This window comes from Electrophorus electricus, chromosome 13 (genome assembly GCF_013358815.1).
Source record: "Electrophorus electricus isolate fEleEle1 chromosome 13, fEleEle1.pri, whole genome shotgun sequence".
NCBI classification, from domain to species: domain Eukaryota; kingdom Metazoa; phylum Chordata; class Actinopteri; order Gymnotiformes; family Gymnotidae; genus Electrophorus; species Electrophorus electricus.
The window spans coordinates 15,211,881-15,226,906 of NC_049547.1; the positions used below are offsets into that span (position 1 = coordinate 15,211,881).

General features: G+C 43.2%; 1 protein-coding gene and 2 long non-coding RNA genes across 6 annotated transcripts; 1 reads left to right on the plus strand and 2 right to left on the minus strand.

Annotated features, from left to right (window-relative positions):
* Positions 1-187: 187 nt before the first annotated feature.
* On the minus strand, positions 188-14,910 carry map7a (microtubule-associated protein 7a). Of its 4 annotated transcripts, none has more exons than XM_027001433.2 (16): positions 14,706-14,910; positions 7,122-7,332; positions 5,738-5,848; positions 5,093-5,167; positions 4,787-4,950; positions 4,539-4,650; positions 4,311-4,424; positions 3,563-4,074; positions 3,280-3,368; positions 2,957-3,171; positions 2,544-2,700; positions 2,223-2,379; positions 1,853-1,957; positions 1,601-1,651; positions 1,271-1,499; positions 188-1,048 (listed from the first exon to the last, which is right to left on the minus strand). In XM_027001433.2, the coding sequence occupies exons 1-16, from the start codon at positions 14,784-14,786 to the stop codon at positions 1,038-1,040; spliced, it is 2,394 nt and encodes a 797-aa protein (XP_026857234.2). In that variant the 5' UTR covers positions 14,787-14,910; the 3' UTR covers positions 188-1,037. The 4 variants fall into 4 exon arrangements, 3 of the variants coding, with proteins under 3 accessions (XP_026857234.2, XP_035388447.1, XP_026857235.2); XM_035532554.1 differs by having other exon boundaries at positions 3,280-3,425; XM_027001434.2 differs by lacking the exon at positions 14,706-14,910 and adding an exon at positions 7,522-7,665 and having other exon boundaries at positions 3,280-3,425.
* Positions 8,033-11,556, minus strand: LOC113572127. The gene is made up of 2 exons (XR_003410072.2): positions 11,473-11,556; positions 8,033-8,459 (listed from the first exon to the last, which is right to left on the minus strand). It is a non-coding gene; the product is annotated as an uncharacterized LOC113572127 (long non-coding RNA).
* Positions 8,575-11,462, plus strand: LOC118242325. Its single transcript, XR_004776768.1, has 3 exons — positions 8,575-9,903; positions 11,034-11,097; positions 11,339-11,462. It is a non-coding gene; the product is annotated as an uncharacterized LOC118242325 (long non-coding RNA).
* Positions 14,911-15,026: the final 116 nt, after the last annotated feature.

Sequence of the window (15,026 nt, forward strand, 5' to 3'; positions counted from 1 at the left end):
GCATGTAAAGTTGATCTGATTTCTGCAGACACAAGAAATGAAATTTAAACTATTTAAAATGTTATAACTACTTCAAATAAAAATAAATATATAAATATCTAGTTATTTATATATTCATATCGGTTAGGCAAAAAAAACAAACAAACAAAAAATTCACAGCATCAGTCATTTTCTAACACTCCCAAAGTTTGGTTTCAAAGCATGTTTATTTACACTCATAAAATATTTAATTAGATTGTTTGCATCTACACTTCATATTTATGCATAACTTTAAATAATTGCACACGCTCATTAAAGACCATACCAATACCTTTAGACAAAGGGTGGGGAGTACAGTCTTCGAATAAGCTATGGTTTGGCAAATAACAGTATGTTTAAATATATATGTTTACATATATGGCAAATAATGGTATGCTTAAATATATGTTTATATATTTGGAATAGTTAAATAGCAGCAATACAAAACTGAAGAAAGTCAGACAAAACAGCTGATCTCAACTCTGGTATCCCAGCACAAGCCTGAGAAAGCAGTGCTCTGAAATGACAACTGATATAAAACAACAAAGTAGCAGCATTGCAAAGAAGTTATAAATTAATAGTTTTTTTAATAAAAAAAAGTCTTATGTTTGTTTATTTGTTTATGTATGTAACAAGTATGTTTATTGGTCTCTATCCTGCTCATAGATGAAACAGTTAGCATTTCTCATACCAACACCTCATGCATCATTTAGGAAATCTAAACCTATGAATTATTCAAGTATAGATGGACAGTTATTGTACTATAAAACACAGTTAAGCTGTAACTTCAAAGAGTAGCACATACCGACAGTTATGATCTGAGCATGCGGTGTGTTCTCAAGACACACCAGTAATAATCTGTTGTCCAGCAGAGCAGCAGGGATCAAGGACGTGTTACTCCACAGGTGTGAAATGTCTAATAAGGGGCTCCTTAAAGTGCAGATGAAGCAAGCGATTCTTTCTGACATAAAGAAAGCACAGGCTTGCCGTTTCCCAGGATATGGTGTTAACTTTTATCTCTAGATGACTTCTGAAATAATGAGAAAATAATAAAGAAAATATTATTTAGTATGTACATTTTGTTACAGAAGTTGCTTTTGCAATTTTTGATTTGTATTATGGTTTAAAGCCAGATATGAAACATCAAATTAATTTTTTGGTTAGCAACAGATTAAGCCATAGCAAGACAATGCTTTCTGTTAGACGTCTCCGCAGTTCACTTTTGGATTACTGCAGTTAAGGGTTCTCTCACCCGCCTGCTGATGAGCCTGGATCTCCTCCAGACCTGCAAGAGTGCGGAGAGATCTGCGCTCCTTGAAAGCCACTGCAGGAAGTAGATCCTCCTCACTCCCCAAGCCGATCTTGGATGCCTTCGCAGGGCTAGGTAGCCTAATAACATCTTCTAAAGGAAGACTGGGAATGGGCTTCACGTTCTCATTTGGCAGAATGTCTTTCATTGTGGTACTGGATGAAGCAGGTTTCTAAGTATGTAAATAAGTAAATATAGAAATGTTGTTTCATGTTTGCACAGTGGCTTGGGAAAGAGAAATCAGAATCTTGCTAGTGAGAAACATAGTATTACATTTTCAGCAGCATCTGTTTTCCTTGTTCGTTTCATAATTTCTTCTAGTCGCTGTGGGGATAAATACAGTATATTGTCACAAAAATGGTTACTATTGGCTATTCATATTAGGCACGCCCAATCATCTTTTCTTTTTTTTTTGCCTGGATACAACACTGGCCTGTTTTCAGGGGGCCAGTGTGAGCAGCTATCATTCTCAGTGCACAGCATGGCTGACCTAGATTCACCGATGTGCGGCCATGGCTGCCATACCTTTTTCCTCTCCTGGCGCTCAGCCTCCTCTCTCTGGAACCTTCTCTCTCTCTCTAGCCGCGGCTGCTCTGCTATCACCCTCTGACGAGCCTCCTCCTCATCCCTCTTACGAGCAAACGACGGGACATAAAGGGTTCAATATTCTTAGATAAACATACAGCGACACAGAAGAAAATATGTGTGGTAAGCATTGTTCAATTCAGATCAATAGAAATCAATAATTCAAAATCAGTAAAACAAAAACATTATGATGTAGTTTTTGATTATGATGCAAAAGGCTTGAAATATTACTCAGATGCTTGAGGGTCCTGAGGACGATTAGGGGAAGCTAAGTGAGCTTTGGGGTGGGAGGACATTCTTCATCCTTTACCTGTAGCCGTAATGTTCCTTCCTCCTCGCTCTGCCTGCGAGCATCCTCCTCCTCAGCTTTCCTTTGTTCTTCTTCCTTCTTCCTCTTCCTCTCCTCCTGCTGTTGGGAGGCCCTTGCCTCTGTACTTACTCTTTCCACAGCTATCTGACGGGCTAGCCTGAAGTCTCAAACACACACACGCACACACACACACACACACAGGACGTAGGAATGTACGGCAATCAGGCAGCCCCTGTACTTCCCCCTCAGCCTAGTCTCCTTTAACTTTATCATTTACATATAATCCTTATACGAGTCAGAGTAAACGATTCTTTTCCTCACCTCTCTGACTCCTCTATCTGCCTACACTCCCCTTGCTCTGTCTCCCTCTGCAGCCGGGCCCGCCTCCTTTTCTCTGCCAGCAGACGGGAGGCCCGTTCAGGGTCTGTGGTGCCTGCTGAGGACCCGCCCTGGGTTCCAGCACCAATCAGACTCAGCGCTGAAACCAAAGCAGAGCAAAGAACAACTTTAGATTGGTTGATATATACAAAACGTAAGTTACTCTATCCAACCCACACCCAGTAGGGTTACTGACACGCAATCGAGATACCGTAGCCTGCCGGTTATATTGAGGGTTGTAAATCATTCGATCCAAATGGTATTTATGACAGCTGTATGTGTTTAGACCTTTGGATTTTTTGCTGCGTGCACAAAATGGCAAAAAGTGAAAGGAGAGTTTTTGTTCTTTCCCTCACCGCGGGCTGTCTGAGGGCATGCTGGAGAGAATGGGGGCCCAGCAGGGCCTGGTTTCAGCAGGACCAGCTCGCCCAAGCACAGAGCAGCTGAGAGGTGAGGCTGATGCTGAGGGGGTCGGAGCAAGCAGTCAGGCTCGGGATCCTCCTCCTCGAGGAGGGGGGGCAAGGCCTCGGGTTTGGGCGGGGCTTGTCTCAGAGGTGCTCTAATCAAAGCCCTTAAACAGCAATACAAGCAGAATTCATTTGATATGTATAATATTCAACTGTCATGGAAGTAAGTGTAGTCATTTTAACGAGGTATCAATATTAGTGGCATTTCTTACTTGTCTGTTAGGTATGCTGTTGAAGGTGTTGTTCTGTCCTTTACGACTGTGCCTGAGGGGAAGGTAACTCCAGCAGCTGCTGTATGAGACTGTGGATTTTTTTTTACCCATTCTATTATTTCAAGGTTGCTGTTTGATGCCCAAAACTCATTATAGACAAGAGCAGTAAAATTGCAATTAAGACAGTTAAACAACAAAGGATATCTAAGATATTACCATATCATGAGCAGTTTAAGGAGTTCTATATTTCATCCCCATTCTTATGGGGAAGGAGAAAGCTTACCTGGTCCTTGTGGGAGGCCCTTTGGCTGGAACTATTTACTCCAGGGCCCACAAAACTAGCACTGTTCATCCCAGAGCTTGCATTGCTGGGGTTGTTCACCCCAGGGCACATGATACAGGGGCTGTTCACCCCAGGGCCCACGATGCTGGGACCCTTCACCCCAGGGCCCACGATGCTGGGACCCTTCACCCCAGGGCCCACGATGCTGGGACCGTTCACCCCAGGGCCCACGATGCTGGGACCCTTCACCCCAGGGCCCACGATGCTGGGACCGTTCACCCCAGGGCCCACGATGCTGGGACCCTTCACCCCAGGGCCCACGATGCTGGGACCGTTCACCCCAGGGCCCACGATGCTGGGACCCTTCACCCCAGGGCCCACGATGCTGGGACTGTTCACCCCTGGACGGATGACACCCCTGTGGGGAGGTTCACCACAGCTCTGCCGGAGTTTTTGAAAGGGTTTAGAGCTCACAGAGTGGCATGAAGCTGAACGTCGACACACATGAACCGCTGAACCATGGGGAAGTCGGTTTTTGGTTTAAATGGTGTATAAAAAAATTGGGGAATGAATAAATTGGGATGAAGGCATCCCAATGAAAGAAAGCAAAAATGATACGGGGTGAAAACAAGAAGAGAGAAAAGCAAGCAGACTGCCGTTAAAACAGTCACTTCACTTCATCAAACCTCTGGATGAGTAGATTTTCTCTTTTTAATACGCTTACTCTTCTAAAGTATTAAATTGTTACCTTCTCCTTTTGACAGGCATACAGCACTCCTGCTCCTGGCTAAGTAAGAGATTGTGGGAGTCTGGAGGCGGCTAACCAGGTCTACCTCCCACTGACTTAGCAAGCGGCGTTTAGCTAGAGAAGAGCAAAGCACAGACACTGATAGCATAGAGCCGAGTACGAAGGAGGGGAAATGCAAGGAGCCCAGGAGAGAGTTTTCATTTGCTGAAAAATGCATTAGATATTTACCGTTTGTGTTGCTCCTGGCACCACTCCCTCCCCTCTGAGAGCAGTTGACTACCCTCTGTTTGGCTTTCTGGCTCCTTTCCGTGGTCCTCCGTACCACAGACTCGTACCGTTCCTTAGCCAAGCAGTACAAGCGCACTTGGCACTCCACATTTCACAGATAGACCAGTAAGTGATAAAAATGGACCCTGATAAAATTGGACCCCGATGAAGGTTCCAGCTACTCAGAACAGTACTGGTCCCAGACTTACCCGCTCCTCTTTCAGCCTCTGCCGACGTTTGTTCTCCACAGCCATGCGCCTCCTCTCCTCTCTCTGCCTGTGCTCCTCCAGCTTTTTGCGGCGCTCCTCCAGATGCTGCTCGTAGCACCTCCGGGCTCTCTCCTCTCGGGCTAACCAGCCACGCTCCCGTGACGCTGCACACAGGCCAGACATAGGCCAATCTCACCTGGGTGCACCACATCTCCCTGATGAACGCAAATGGTTGTCAACCAGTAATGGTAATGGTTTCTTGGTGATTTTAAGGGGGGAGGGGGGTTTTCCGGTAGGGTTGAATACCGCGCTGCTTGAGGTGCTCCTCTCTCCGCTTACGAGCCAGTCGCAGTCTCTCGTCCACCTTTAGAGCGTGTGGCTCTGAGAAACGGAGAGCCATAATGTGACTTTCATTAGGACAGGAAGTAATTGCTGTAGGGAGTTTATAAGGTGTTATCATTAAGTGTGGGCAGTGGGCTACAAATCATTGAAAAGCTGAGCAATTAATCAGTGTTATAACAGGCCTCACCCCAACATACAAACAAGACTTAGCTACATGTAACAGTCAGATTGACTAAAGTAAATATACTTGTTGAGCTGGTTTTTCAGATGCAAATTAGGTCTAAACTTAAGCTACTTAAGAATTTTTGATGGTGTGTCACTACCGAATTTATCTCACTATCAAAACTTCACTCTTTAGTACAAGACTAGCCATAATTCATGGCGAACAAAATTTCAGTTGCATGTTCAAACTCTGGAGCTAAATCGGTCACATGCTCTCTCATCTCTTTTGCTCAGATAAAGCATCAGTATCTCAGACCCTCTGCAGGATAATGCGAGGAAATGTTCTGCAGTTACTTCTGCTAATTTGACTGGGGGGAAAAGCAGCTCATAATGTCACTGTACCACTGCTGGCCGGCAGTGCTGACGGTCAGCCGAACTGTTACGCACCTGCGGCGGTCCCATTTCTCCCGTGGCTACCGATCCGTACTGACGTGACCACGGGGAGACCCAAGGCTGGTCGCATACGCTCGGGTTGGGACTCTGCGTCAGGGCGGGCCCCTGAAACACAGCACCAGATCAGCCTTCGTGTTCACGGTCATTCCTTTGACTGTTAGAATGGAAAAACCCAAACATATAGCTTGGTTTATCAGATTGAGGGTTAGGGTGTTTTATGGGCTGCAAGGTCATATCCACTTTGAATAGACCCAGATTGTGGTAGCGAGTGCCTTAGCAAAACAGTTATTGTCTGTTACAGTGCCGTATATGGTATTTGCATCACTTCTTATGCCCATAAATCCATGCCTTCTTTACATTATTGTGAGTATTTGATGATTAAGGCCAGTAACTGGATGTTCTAGTGAAGTGTTCAAAGCCTTCCAAGTAGAATGTCGCTCTCTATATCTCTGTTTGCAGCTTGAAGCCTGTCTCATGTGCATAATTAACCAATGTAACACAAGCCTCCATTGATTAAAAGCATGTCTCTGATGTATTCACCTCTCAAAACATGACATCTATGCATGACACATGTACCACAGCAGTCTGGACACAGCTCTTCTGGATTGTGTGGCTTTACTGATATAGAGTGACCATTAGACCATCTATGGCCTTAGGGGCAAGTAATTAATAAATTAGTGCATGAATGTTGTGACTCTTTCAAACAGACCTAGATTTGCGGTATTATGTTTTTGAAGATCAAGTCAAGGCCAGGCAGTTTGGGCAAAAATTACAAAGGCTTTCTCACGCTCATGTAAGAGCAGCTTAAGGTGAGGAGTGTCCCATGATGGCTTTTTGTCTCTCTCATGAATCAACACAGCCTGAGGCCTGCAGAGACCTACACAGACACCGTTTGTCACACAGAGGCTGTGATGAACGGTACATCAAGAGCACCTGACTTCAGTTCTCACTGAGACCATGAGCCCAGCATCAGCACAGTAAACAACAACAACAAGGGTGACAGGAGGAGTATTGATCTTAAGCTGGCAGCAACAGAACCCCGTATGATATGTGTATGAATACACCTATCTTTGGCACAAATATTACATAACAGACCAGCCATAATGTGACTGAGAAACACCACCAACTGGTACTAGGGAACTGGTAGTTTCACCAAAGCCATGAAAGCTAACATCAGTTATCATAATGAACACATCAAGAAAAAAGAAAAACAAAACAGAATTCTATACCAAATGTACATGTGCTATGTGTTTTTTGGTATGTCTGTATGCACAAGCCTACGCAACAGATTTAAAGGTCTAAGCTGTTACGGCATTTAAAGAGTTAATGCCATCTTATGATTCGTCTACGCATCAGGCCCACAGCCCTGGCCACCAACCTCTCTGCCTCCTGGACAAGCCATCCATCTTCTTGCCCTCCTCTGGACGTATGGAGAGGGCCGCAGTCCTGCCAGCCGGCCTCCAGTTGCTCTGCTGTCCGGCCAGGTCTGTGAACGGGGCTGGCATAGTGGCGCTGCGCCCGATCGCTGTGCCCACTGCAGGCTCTGCGACTCGTCTGCTCCAGTTGGCTGTTCCTCTGGGCTCGTCTGACTGCAAAGAGGTTTGTCATAAACAGTGAAAAAGAGAGAGAGAGAGAGAGAGAGAGAGAGAGAGAGAGAGAGAGAGAGAGAGAGATAAAAACACAGTTCCCATTCAGGATGGGGGGAGGCAGCTGATTCGGTACAGTCCAGTCTGCATCCCACTCCTACTCAGAAGGGAGGGTTCCACAAGTGAACGCACCGATAAACAAGGCAGACGTGAGTCGTAAGGGAGACGGCGCTACGCGATCTCCTCCCTCAAACCAGTGCACGTCCGCCGGACCTTCCGTCTCTCTCTGCCGGAGCTGCAGCGTGTCAAGCCGCTGCGGTTTGTTGTGGCTCCTTTTCCCCTTTAAGAGCGACGCTCCACGCAGCTGTGGGAGCGGCAGCGCCGGGGACGTCCGCGCGTGCGGCACGTTCGCGGCAGGCTGCGGCATGCGCGCGCTGCGTTCGGAGCGCAACGAAAAGACGAGCCACGCTGGAGCATTCGAGTATCGGGCGGTTGCTGGGGCAACGGCAAAATGCAAAGGGTATGCAAAGGGAGTGAGTGTTGGAGCGATATCGCCTGGTTGAATCAATAAAACTCAGATGGTTCGCAGGTTCTGCATTTTGCATGTTCCTGGTCCAAGTGGCTTAGGATGCCTTTTAATACTTCTGGAAGTCCTCGCAGCATGACGAAATTATATATGGACAACATATGAATAACACCGTGATATTCTTTCAGATTTTATTCAGGTTTAAAGTTACAGAGAAACAGATGCCATATAGTTCAGATTGCAGTATTAAACATGGGTATCAAAATAGCATTATTTCATTTATGAAAGAATGCGACAGCTTTTAGAATGCCAGGTATTTCAGTGAGGAAGGAGGCAAACACAGTCATCATCTGCCATCTAGTGGTTGAAAACATTCATTGTTACTTTTTAAGTCCTTCCACAAAACGTCATAGGAATATCTCTTCTGGGGCAACATACATAAGCAGCTGTAGTAAATCAGCACAAAGGTTTGAGGTACTCTTCCTGGCCAGTCCTGACAACTCCTTTATCTCAAATTACTCAGATGTGGTGTAGATTCCGTATTTTTATTGACACTGCTTTTGTGTATATCTGCACATGTCCCCATGAAATGACATCAGGATTCCTGTAACCACATAGAAAGTAGATAAGGAGAGGGAAAGACAAAGGGAGAGGCAGAGAGGGAGAGAAAGAAAAGAGAGAGAGAGAGAGAGAGAGAGAGAGAGAGAGCGAGAGAGAGAGAGAGAGAGAAAGAAAGAAAGAACAAAAGAAAGAAAGAGTGGGAATGAGGAAGTGAGTGTGGTCAAACTTTTTTCCTCCCTTGCATTAAAGTGTACCACTGCTGTACAGGTGTGAGGCACTGACCGACGGCCACGACATGTCAGGGCTCAGCTAAGCGAGAAAGCTGTGAACAATGTCTATTATCTGATCACAGAAAAATGCAGGACATGCGTGTGTTAATCTAGGACTACTTGAGAGCTCATAAGAAAAAGGTCAAGAGGTCAAGAGCAACACCAGTGTGAGTGTGTCTTTCTTTTCTTTCTTTTTTGTTAAATAAAGACTTAAGTGTGTAAGGCCATCTGTACACACATTTGTTTTTAACAGGTTAGATATAAGGCCAACAAATAAAGTTTCATACTTTAATTTTCTATGCTCTGAGATGTCAGTTTCTGCTCCTTAAAAACAACATTGTTGGGTCCACAATGTGTACTTACTGACTGATAAGAAATGGGTTCGATATTCACGATGCAAGAAAAAGGTTGTCTCAAGTGCATTTAATTCTAAAGCCCAGTCATTTGAAATTGTTCATTCTTCTCAAATGGTACATTTTTCAAATTATTCAAATTTTGTTTTTGAATATTCCTCATATTCATTTAAACTAGTGAGCAAAGTCTGTGAAAAGGCTCCATACAACAAAAGGCACAGTGCCACATAAAGTATGAACATGCTGGGCTAGTTTATATAATAGACGTGTTAGGAGTGCCAGGCTTGTTCGAGTTCAGGACCTTTGCTCAACTGTGGTGTTTATCATTCAGTAAAGTTTACCCAGGGCAAGCCTCCTCCCCGCCTGAGTGATTTTTTATGCCTATAACTGATTATTATTTCATGCTCCAGGGTATTTCAGTGTCTCGCCATCAGTCAACACACGGCACCCTGATTAATATTCCGCAACCTTTCTTTAGAGCCCAGGCCTAGCGAAACTATTCCTTTGGGTTTGTCAAGACTAGATCCCAAGAACATTTTAATGGATGTATTCTTAGAGCCGTATGTAGCTTCAGGGGGTGTCTGTCACAGCGCAATATATACTTGCTTGACAGTTGCCATGACTCCTGATTTTAGCGCAGATATAGATTTTTGTGTGTATACAAGAGACTCGATCCAAACTCATGTATTCTAAAGAAACTCATAAATCATGCTGTTTTGCTTTGAACTATAGAAACAGTTATGGCACCAGTAATGGCTGCAGAATTCTGGGGAGCAGTGGGGCAATCCGGGGTTCCCACCCTCTCTCTGGTCATCCTCTTCATCCTCATCATCACACTCCTGTTTCTCTGCACAAGCTGTCAGAGGTGGGTGCTCGCTGGACCGTGTCATAACATCTCTGTGTGTCTCGGACCATGGGTTTGTAAAGCACAACGAGCTCACGAGTGGTGCTATATAACGAAGCCCCATGTCCCGCGTCCAGCCCTCGGGGCTGTGTTGGAATCCTGTCGTTCAGTGGGGGCTTTTCATTCCTGCTCACTTCAGAGCACCACAGGACAGCACAGTCACGTTTGTCCACTCCAGGAATTTGTCAGGAATTTGGAGTGGCACATTCATAGCAGCAGGACCCCAGGCCTAGAGTCAGGGTCACACAGATCAGGCACTGTCCGGATGCCGTGCAGAAAAAGAAATCTGGATTATAAATACTAGAAATGTGCTTGTTTTCAGGATTTCTTGGCATAGTTGGTTAGTGATAGTTGCTCTTAATGAAGCAAATTAACCTATAAATGATTAATAAGCCTGCAACTGCTTTAGATTATATTTTCATTCATTTAACCCACACTGTAATCCTCTATTTCAGTTTGTTTACTGTCAGCTTCTCTCCATAAAACAAGAGGTTTTACAATTGCAAGCTCTTCTTGTGCTAAAATAGGATGCACCTGTACTAGATCTGTTTTGAATAGCAAAAAGGGAAAAAAAAAAAAAAACCTGGCATAGTGGTAATGTGTGTAAATTAATCTAAAAATAACAGATTAGAACAATGAGAGGATAGAAATTCTATCTGCAGCCCAGATATATAAATGTATTTTTATTTATACTATGTGGATATTTGATTTATTTGTAAACCGATAAAAGTATTTTAGTGTAAAAGAATCTATTTCAAGTATATATGTATGATGGGTTGAAAAACTGCAGTTATAGTGGTAGCCAGCAGAGAGCAGTCAAGAGTTTCCATGATTGTAACCTTTGCTCTACTTTAAGATTACTTTATTTGTTGGAAATTGTATTTATAATCTGAACCAGCAGAGGGCAGTCCTTGGCTGTAGCGTTTGGACTTTAGTAACCTTTACATTAACTGTAGCATACTCGTATAGAATAACTAATGACAATATACAGATAATTAAATCAAGTGATACATTATGTACTGGGAGACAAATGCCAGCTTTATGTCTCATTTAAGCACTAATTCACATCAGTTTCATTTGGTGTTTTGCAGAGAGTCATATGATTTAGAGCACAACACTCCAGAGGAAAGAAATTCTTCAACACTTGTTAAAGTTGTAAGCAAAGTTATACAATTATATTTTTTGTTGTTGTTGTTGCCTTACCTGTCCATTATGATCTAATTTAACATTTGTGTAGATGGATAGCTGTCTATCTAGCTAGCTAGCTAGATAGACATTTACAGACTTTTAAATAAATACAATGTTTCAGATGTTTTAGAGTGACCATACAAATTGAGAACAATAGGCAAATCCTCCAAAAGAAATGGCTTTTAAAACAGAAATCTGCTCTGGTCAGGCCTCACTGCAAAATGCTCGACTGGCCATGAGTAATCCTGTTGCTGCTGACATCAAGAAAGATGAAAAGGGTAAATGATGTGACCTCCACCCATAATGGGGAATTACCCATCAGTATTTAAAGGACCAGCTCACCAACAAACTCTTTTCTTGCATTATCTTGTAAGATCTCAGTCCATTGTCTGAGGATGGGGCCACAGAATTCATTCAAGGGCGAGATATCAAACTCTGGAGAAATCACAGGCCAGGCAGGCTTCTTTCCTTTTTCATCAAAAAGCACAGTAAAAGTGAAGTGATCCTGATTGGAAGTATAATTCATAAGTTGAAGAACTGTAATCTCGTGCTTGCACCCTGAGCAGAACTGTCAGAATAAGCCTTTAATGACCTTTTAAGTGAGTTTTACTGAAAGGTGCTTCTAGGTATGCCTCATGGATCTGTTTAATAACAATTTATCGCTTGATTCTGTGTGGTAGTATGATAGGTATGATACATGACATGCAACATAACATTATGATGCAATTGTGTCCTGCAGGTGATAACACAAAAGAGACAATAAATGGTCCTGGCCCTCCAACTACTAAGGGTATTTGAGAGTATGCACACTTGTCAAACTCATATATCTGTCCTTACCTTACTACTTCTCTGCACATAAGATTATCAGATTTCAGAAACCTTGTGTCTTTGATGTAATGTCCTACATGTTTTAAATTACAAGGTGAACTCAGAAGTACCAGCAGTGGGATTGCCAGATGGCAACGAATTCACACAATTTTCCAATGTTGTTGTTCCCTAAACAGGTGATAGCAATTACATCCTCAACCAAAGACTCAGCTCCATCCCACCTGCCCCCAGACCCCCAGTTAATGACTTAAAGCAGCGATCTGTCAACCAGACTGTATCTACACACACTGAAAATATTCTTTCTACAAGCGCTTGTCATTCTGAATTGCCTTACTCCCAAGTTTGTTTGGACAATCAGACTGTGCACACCTATGAAAGTATAAGACTGAAGAAAAGTGATGAGCCAACTGGCTCACTGCTGAATGCCTATGCCACACATAACTCCACACTGATGCATAGCCCACAAGGAAACGGGCCAAATCCATCGGCCACGCCAACGTTAGCAAAGGACCTGGATGAAGGCCGCGACTGTACAGATTTCAGCATTACTTATGCTGTATTAAGCAAAAATAGCAAGTGTTCCAGACCAGCGCCTGAGCTGCCAGTCGACACGGAAACAGAAGTTCCAGACCTGCCTTTTCCAGAGAGAAGCTAAATAAGTCACATATTTTGTGGGGTATCCATTGTTGCTCCTGAGAACCAATGCTACACAAAGTTTAGTACCAAGTTTAGTACCAACCCTAACTACGATGTCTGATTCAGGTCTTCAGGAGTAAGTGCATTTTATAGCCAGGTACGGGGAAGCTGGACATAAACTCTGCAAAACTAACATGTCGCTCATAAAATTTTAAACACCTGATTTTTCTAAGAAATTAAGCTACACAGAAATGCACTGTTCATAATAGTCCTCTCGTCTTATTGGTTAGGGTAGCGTATTTCTCAACATGGCACTGAAGACATACAGCAGTACCAGAATAAACTACACGACTTTGTAAATATATTTAGTTTAATAAGTTTTTATATAGCACCTTTCTCATATGCATACTCAATACTGTTTCTCATAGTACATACTCCGATGTATAACTCAGCAACTTCTGAAAATCTCTGTTGTAGAAGTTATTCAGAGAATAGTGCTTACTAAGTTTCCATAGAAGGAAACGTAGCTTAGTGCACTGAAACTAGTTTTAAGTGGATGTCACACAGGCACCAATCACCTGAACTGAAGCTTTGAAGCTTGTAGTCTAATAATTACATCGCTTAACAATAATGCTGTCAAGCACTTTAAATATGGTGAAAAGTAACCAATAACTTTATTAGCGCTACATTATTACTGGGTATACGAATTTAAAACCCCTTTCACAAGTTTAAAAGGTGGCTCCATGATTTGTAAAACTATTGCATCAAGGAAATGTACATGAACTGGCATCATCTTGCTTGTAAATACTGTTCTGCGTGCCAACAATTTATATACAATCACGGAAATGTAAGGTACGGAGTTTTTATCAAGAAAAGGATAAACTAGCCCATGCTTCGAAATCTCTGCTCCTATACAAGACGCGTTTTGTGATCAATTAATAAGTAGATGCTTGTAAAAAGGGTTTCACGGTTACATAACCAATACCACCGCGTGATTGAAAAAAATGTTACCACACACGTACAATGTCATGAAAGTAAAAAATAAAGTTTAAAAATGTGTTCTATCATGTATTTACATTCTTGATATAAAACAACTTCCACTTCAGCAATAAGGCCAAATTAACAACGATTTTAATTGGCAACCTATTCACAGTTCTCATGCATGTTGCCGTTAGCCTGTAGACATGCGTAACTACACAATTAAAGCACGATAAAAATGAACTGGAGCTTTCTTCTCACTGGCGGCAGATTCCGACCCAGACAAAGATTCCACTGCAGCGGAAACATGGATTTTTTTTTTTTTCCTCGCCAGGGCTTATTGATGAGGTTAGAATTCATCGGAGGTCTACAACGATGTTAATAACGCGGCGACGTGTTACCGGTGTATTCTTAATAAGTCATCGGCTATTAAGCCGTGGGCTATTTGCAGTCTGAGATCCGATTTTGGAGTTTCGTTCACATGCCGTCACCCCTAGGCGCTTAGGAGCTCCGTGAAACGTGAGACGTGCTGCACGAGCTCGGAGGCGACCCGGGGCCTCATGCGTCGCCGCACGTACGCGCTGTGTCGCTGGCGCTGCGCATGCGTCATGACAGACCCACCGGGCTATAAAACATCGTATTATGTAATCTCCCGTTCCCTCCTTTCCAAAACGCGTCGGCTGTAGTCGTGCTCATTGTACGTGTGAAACGAGCACGCTCGAGCTTATGAAAACAAATCTTAAGTTTTGCATGCATGCTTTAAGTCACATAGGATATTAAAAAGCAAACGTGATTATAACCAAGGATCTGGATTGCAATACATGTGGTTTTAGTCTGGAATCTTTGGAGTTATCATGGGAGAGCTGTATATCTGAAACAGAGGTCTTTTGTCAATTCCAACTTCCTCTGTGTGTGTGTATGTGTGTGTGCAGGTGTATATATATATATATATATATATATATATATATATATATATATATATATATATATATATATATGCACATGCGTGTGTTTATACAACATGTATACATTGGTATACAATCACCACGTTGGTGCAAATGCACATTAACAAATACTAAGATATTCTGAAAAATGCACATCTTAAACGTGTTCATTGTGTTTCTTGGCTGTACCTGTACAAGTCCAGCGTAAACAAGTTGGAATCGTAGGGCGTGTGTCTTGGAAAACACCGTAGAGCCAATGAGCGTTAACATCCTTACCACATGGTTGGGTTGTTTACTACAAGAGCCCTGAGCCCGCTGAAAGGAGACAGGCCAAAAACACGGTACCGGATTCAACGCCGGGAACGTTATGAACGCCAGCTGAATGGTGATGGAGGCATGGCGTACTTAACGCCGTGGAAATCTTAGACTGGCTTACGAAAGTAATATACGCTGCGTTAAACACTGGCGTCTTCGGTAGACGCTTTCTGTAAAAACCAAGGAATCCGCAAC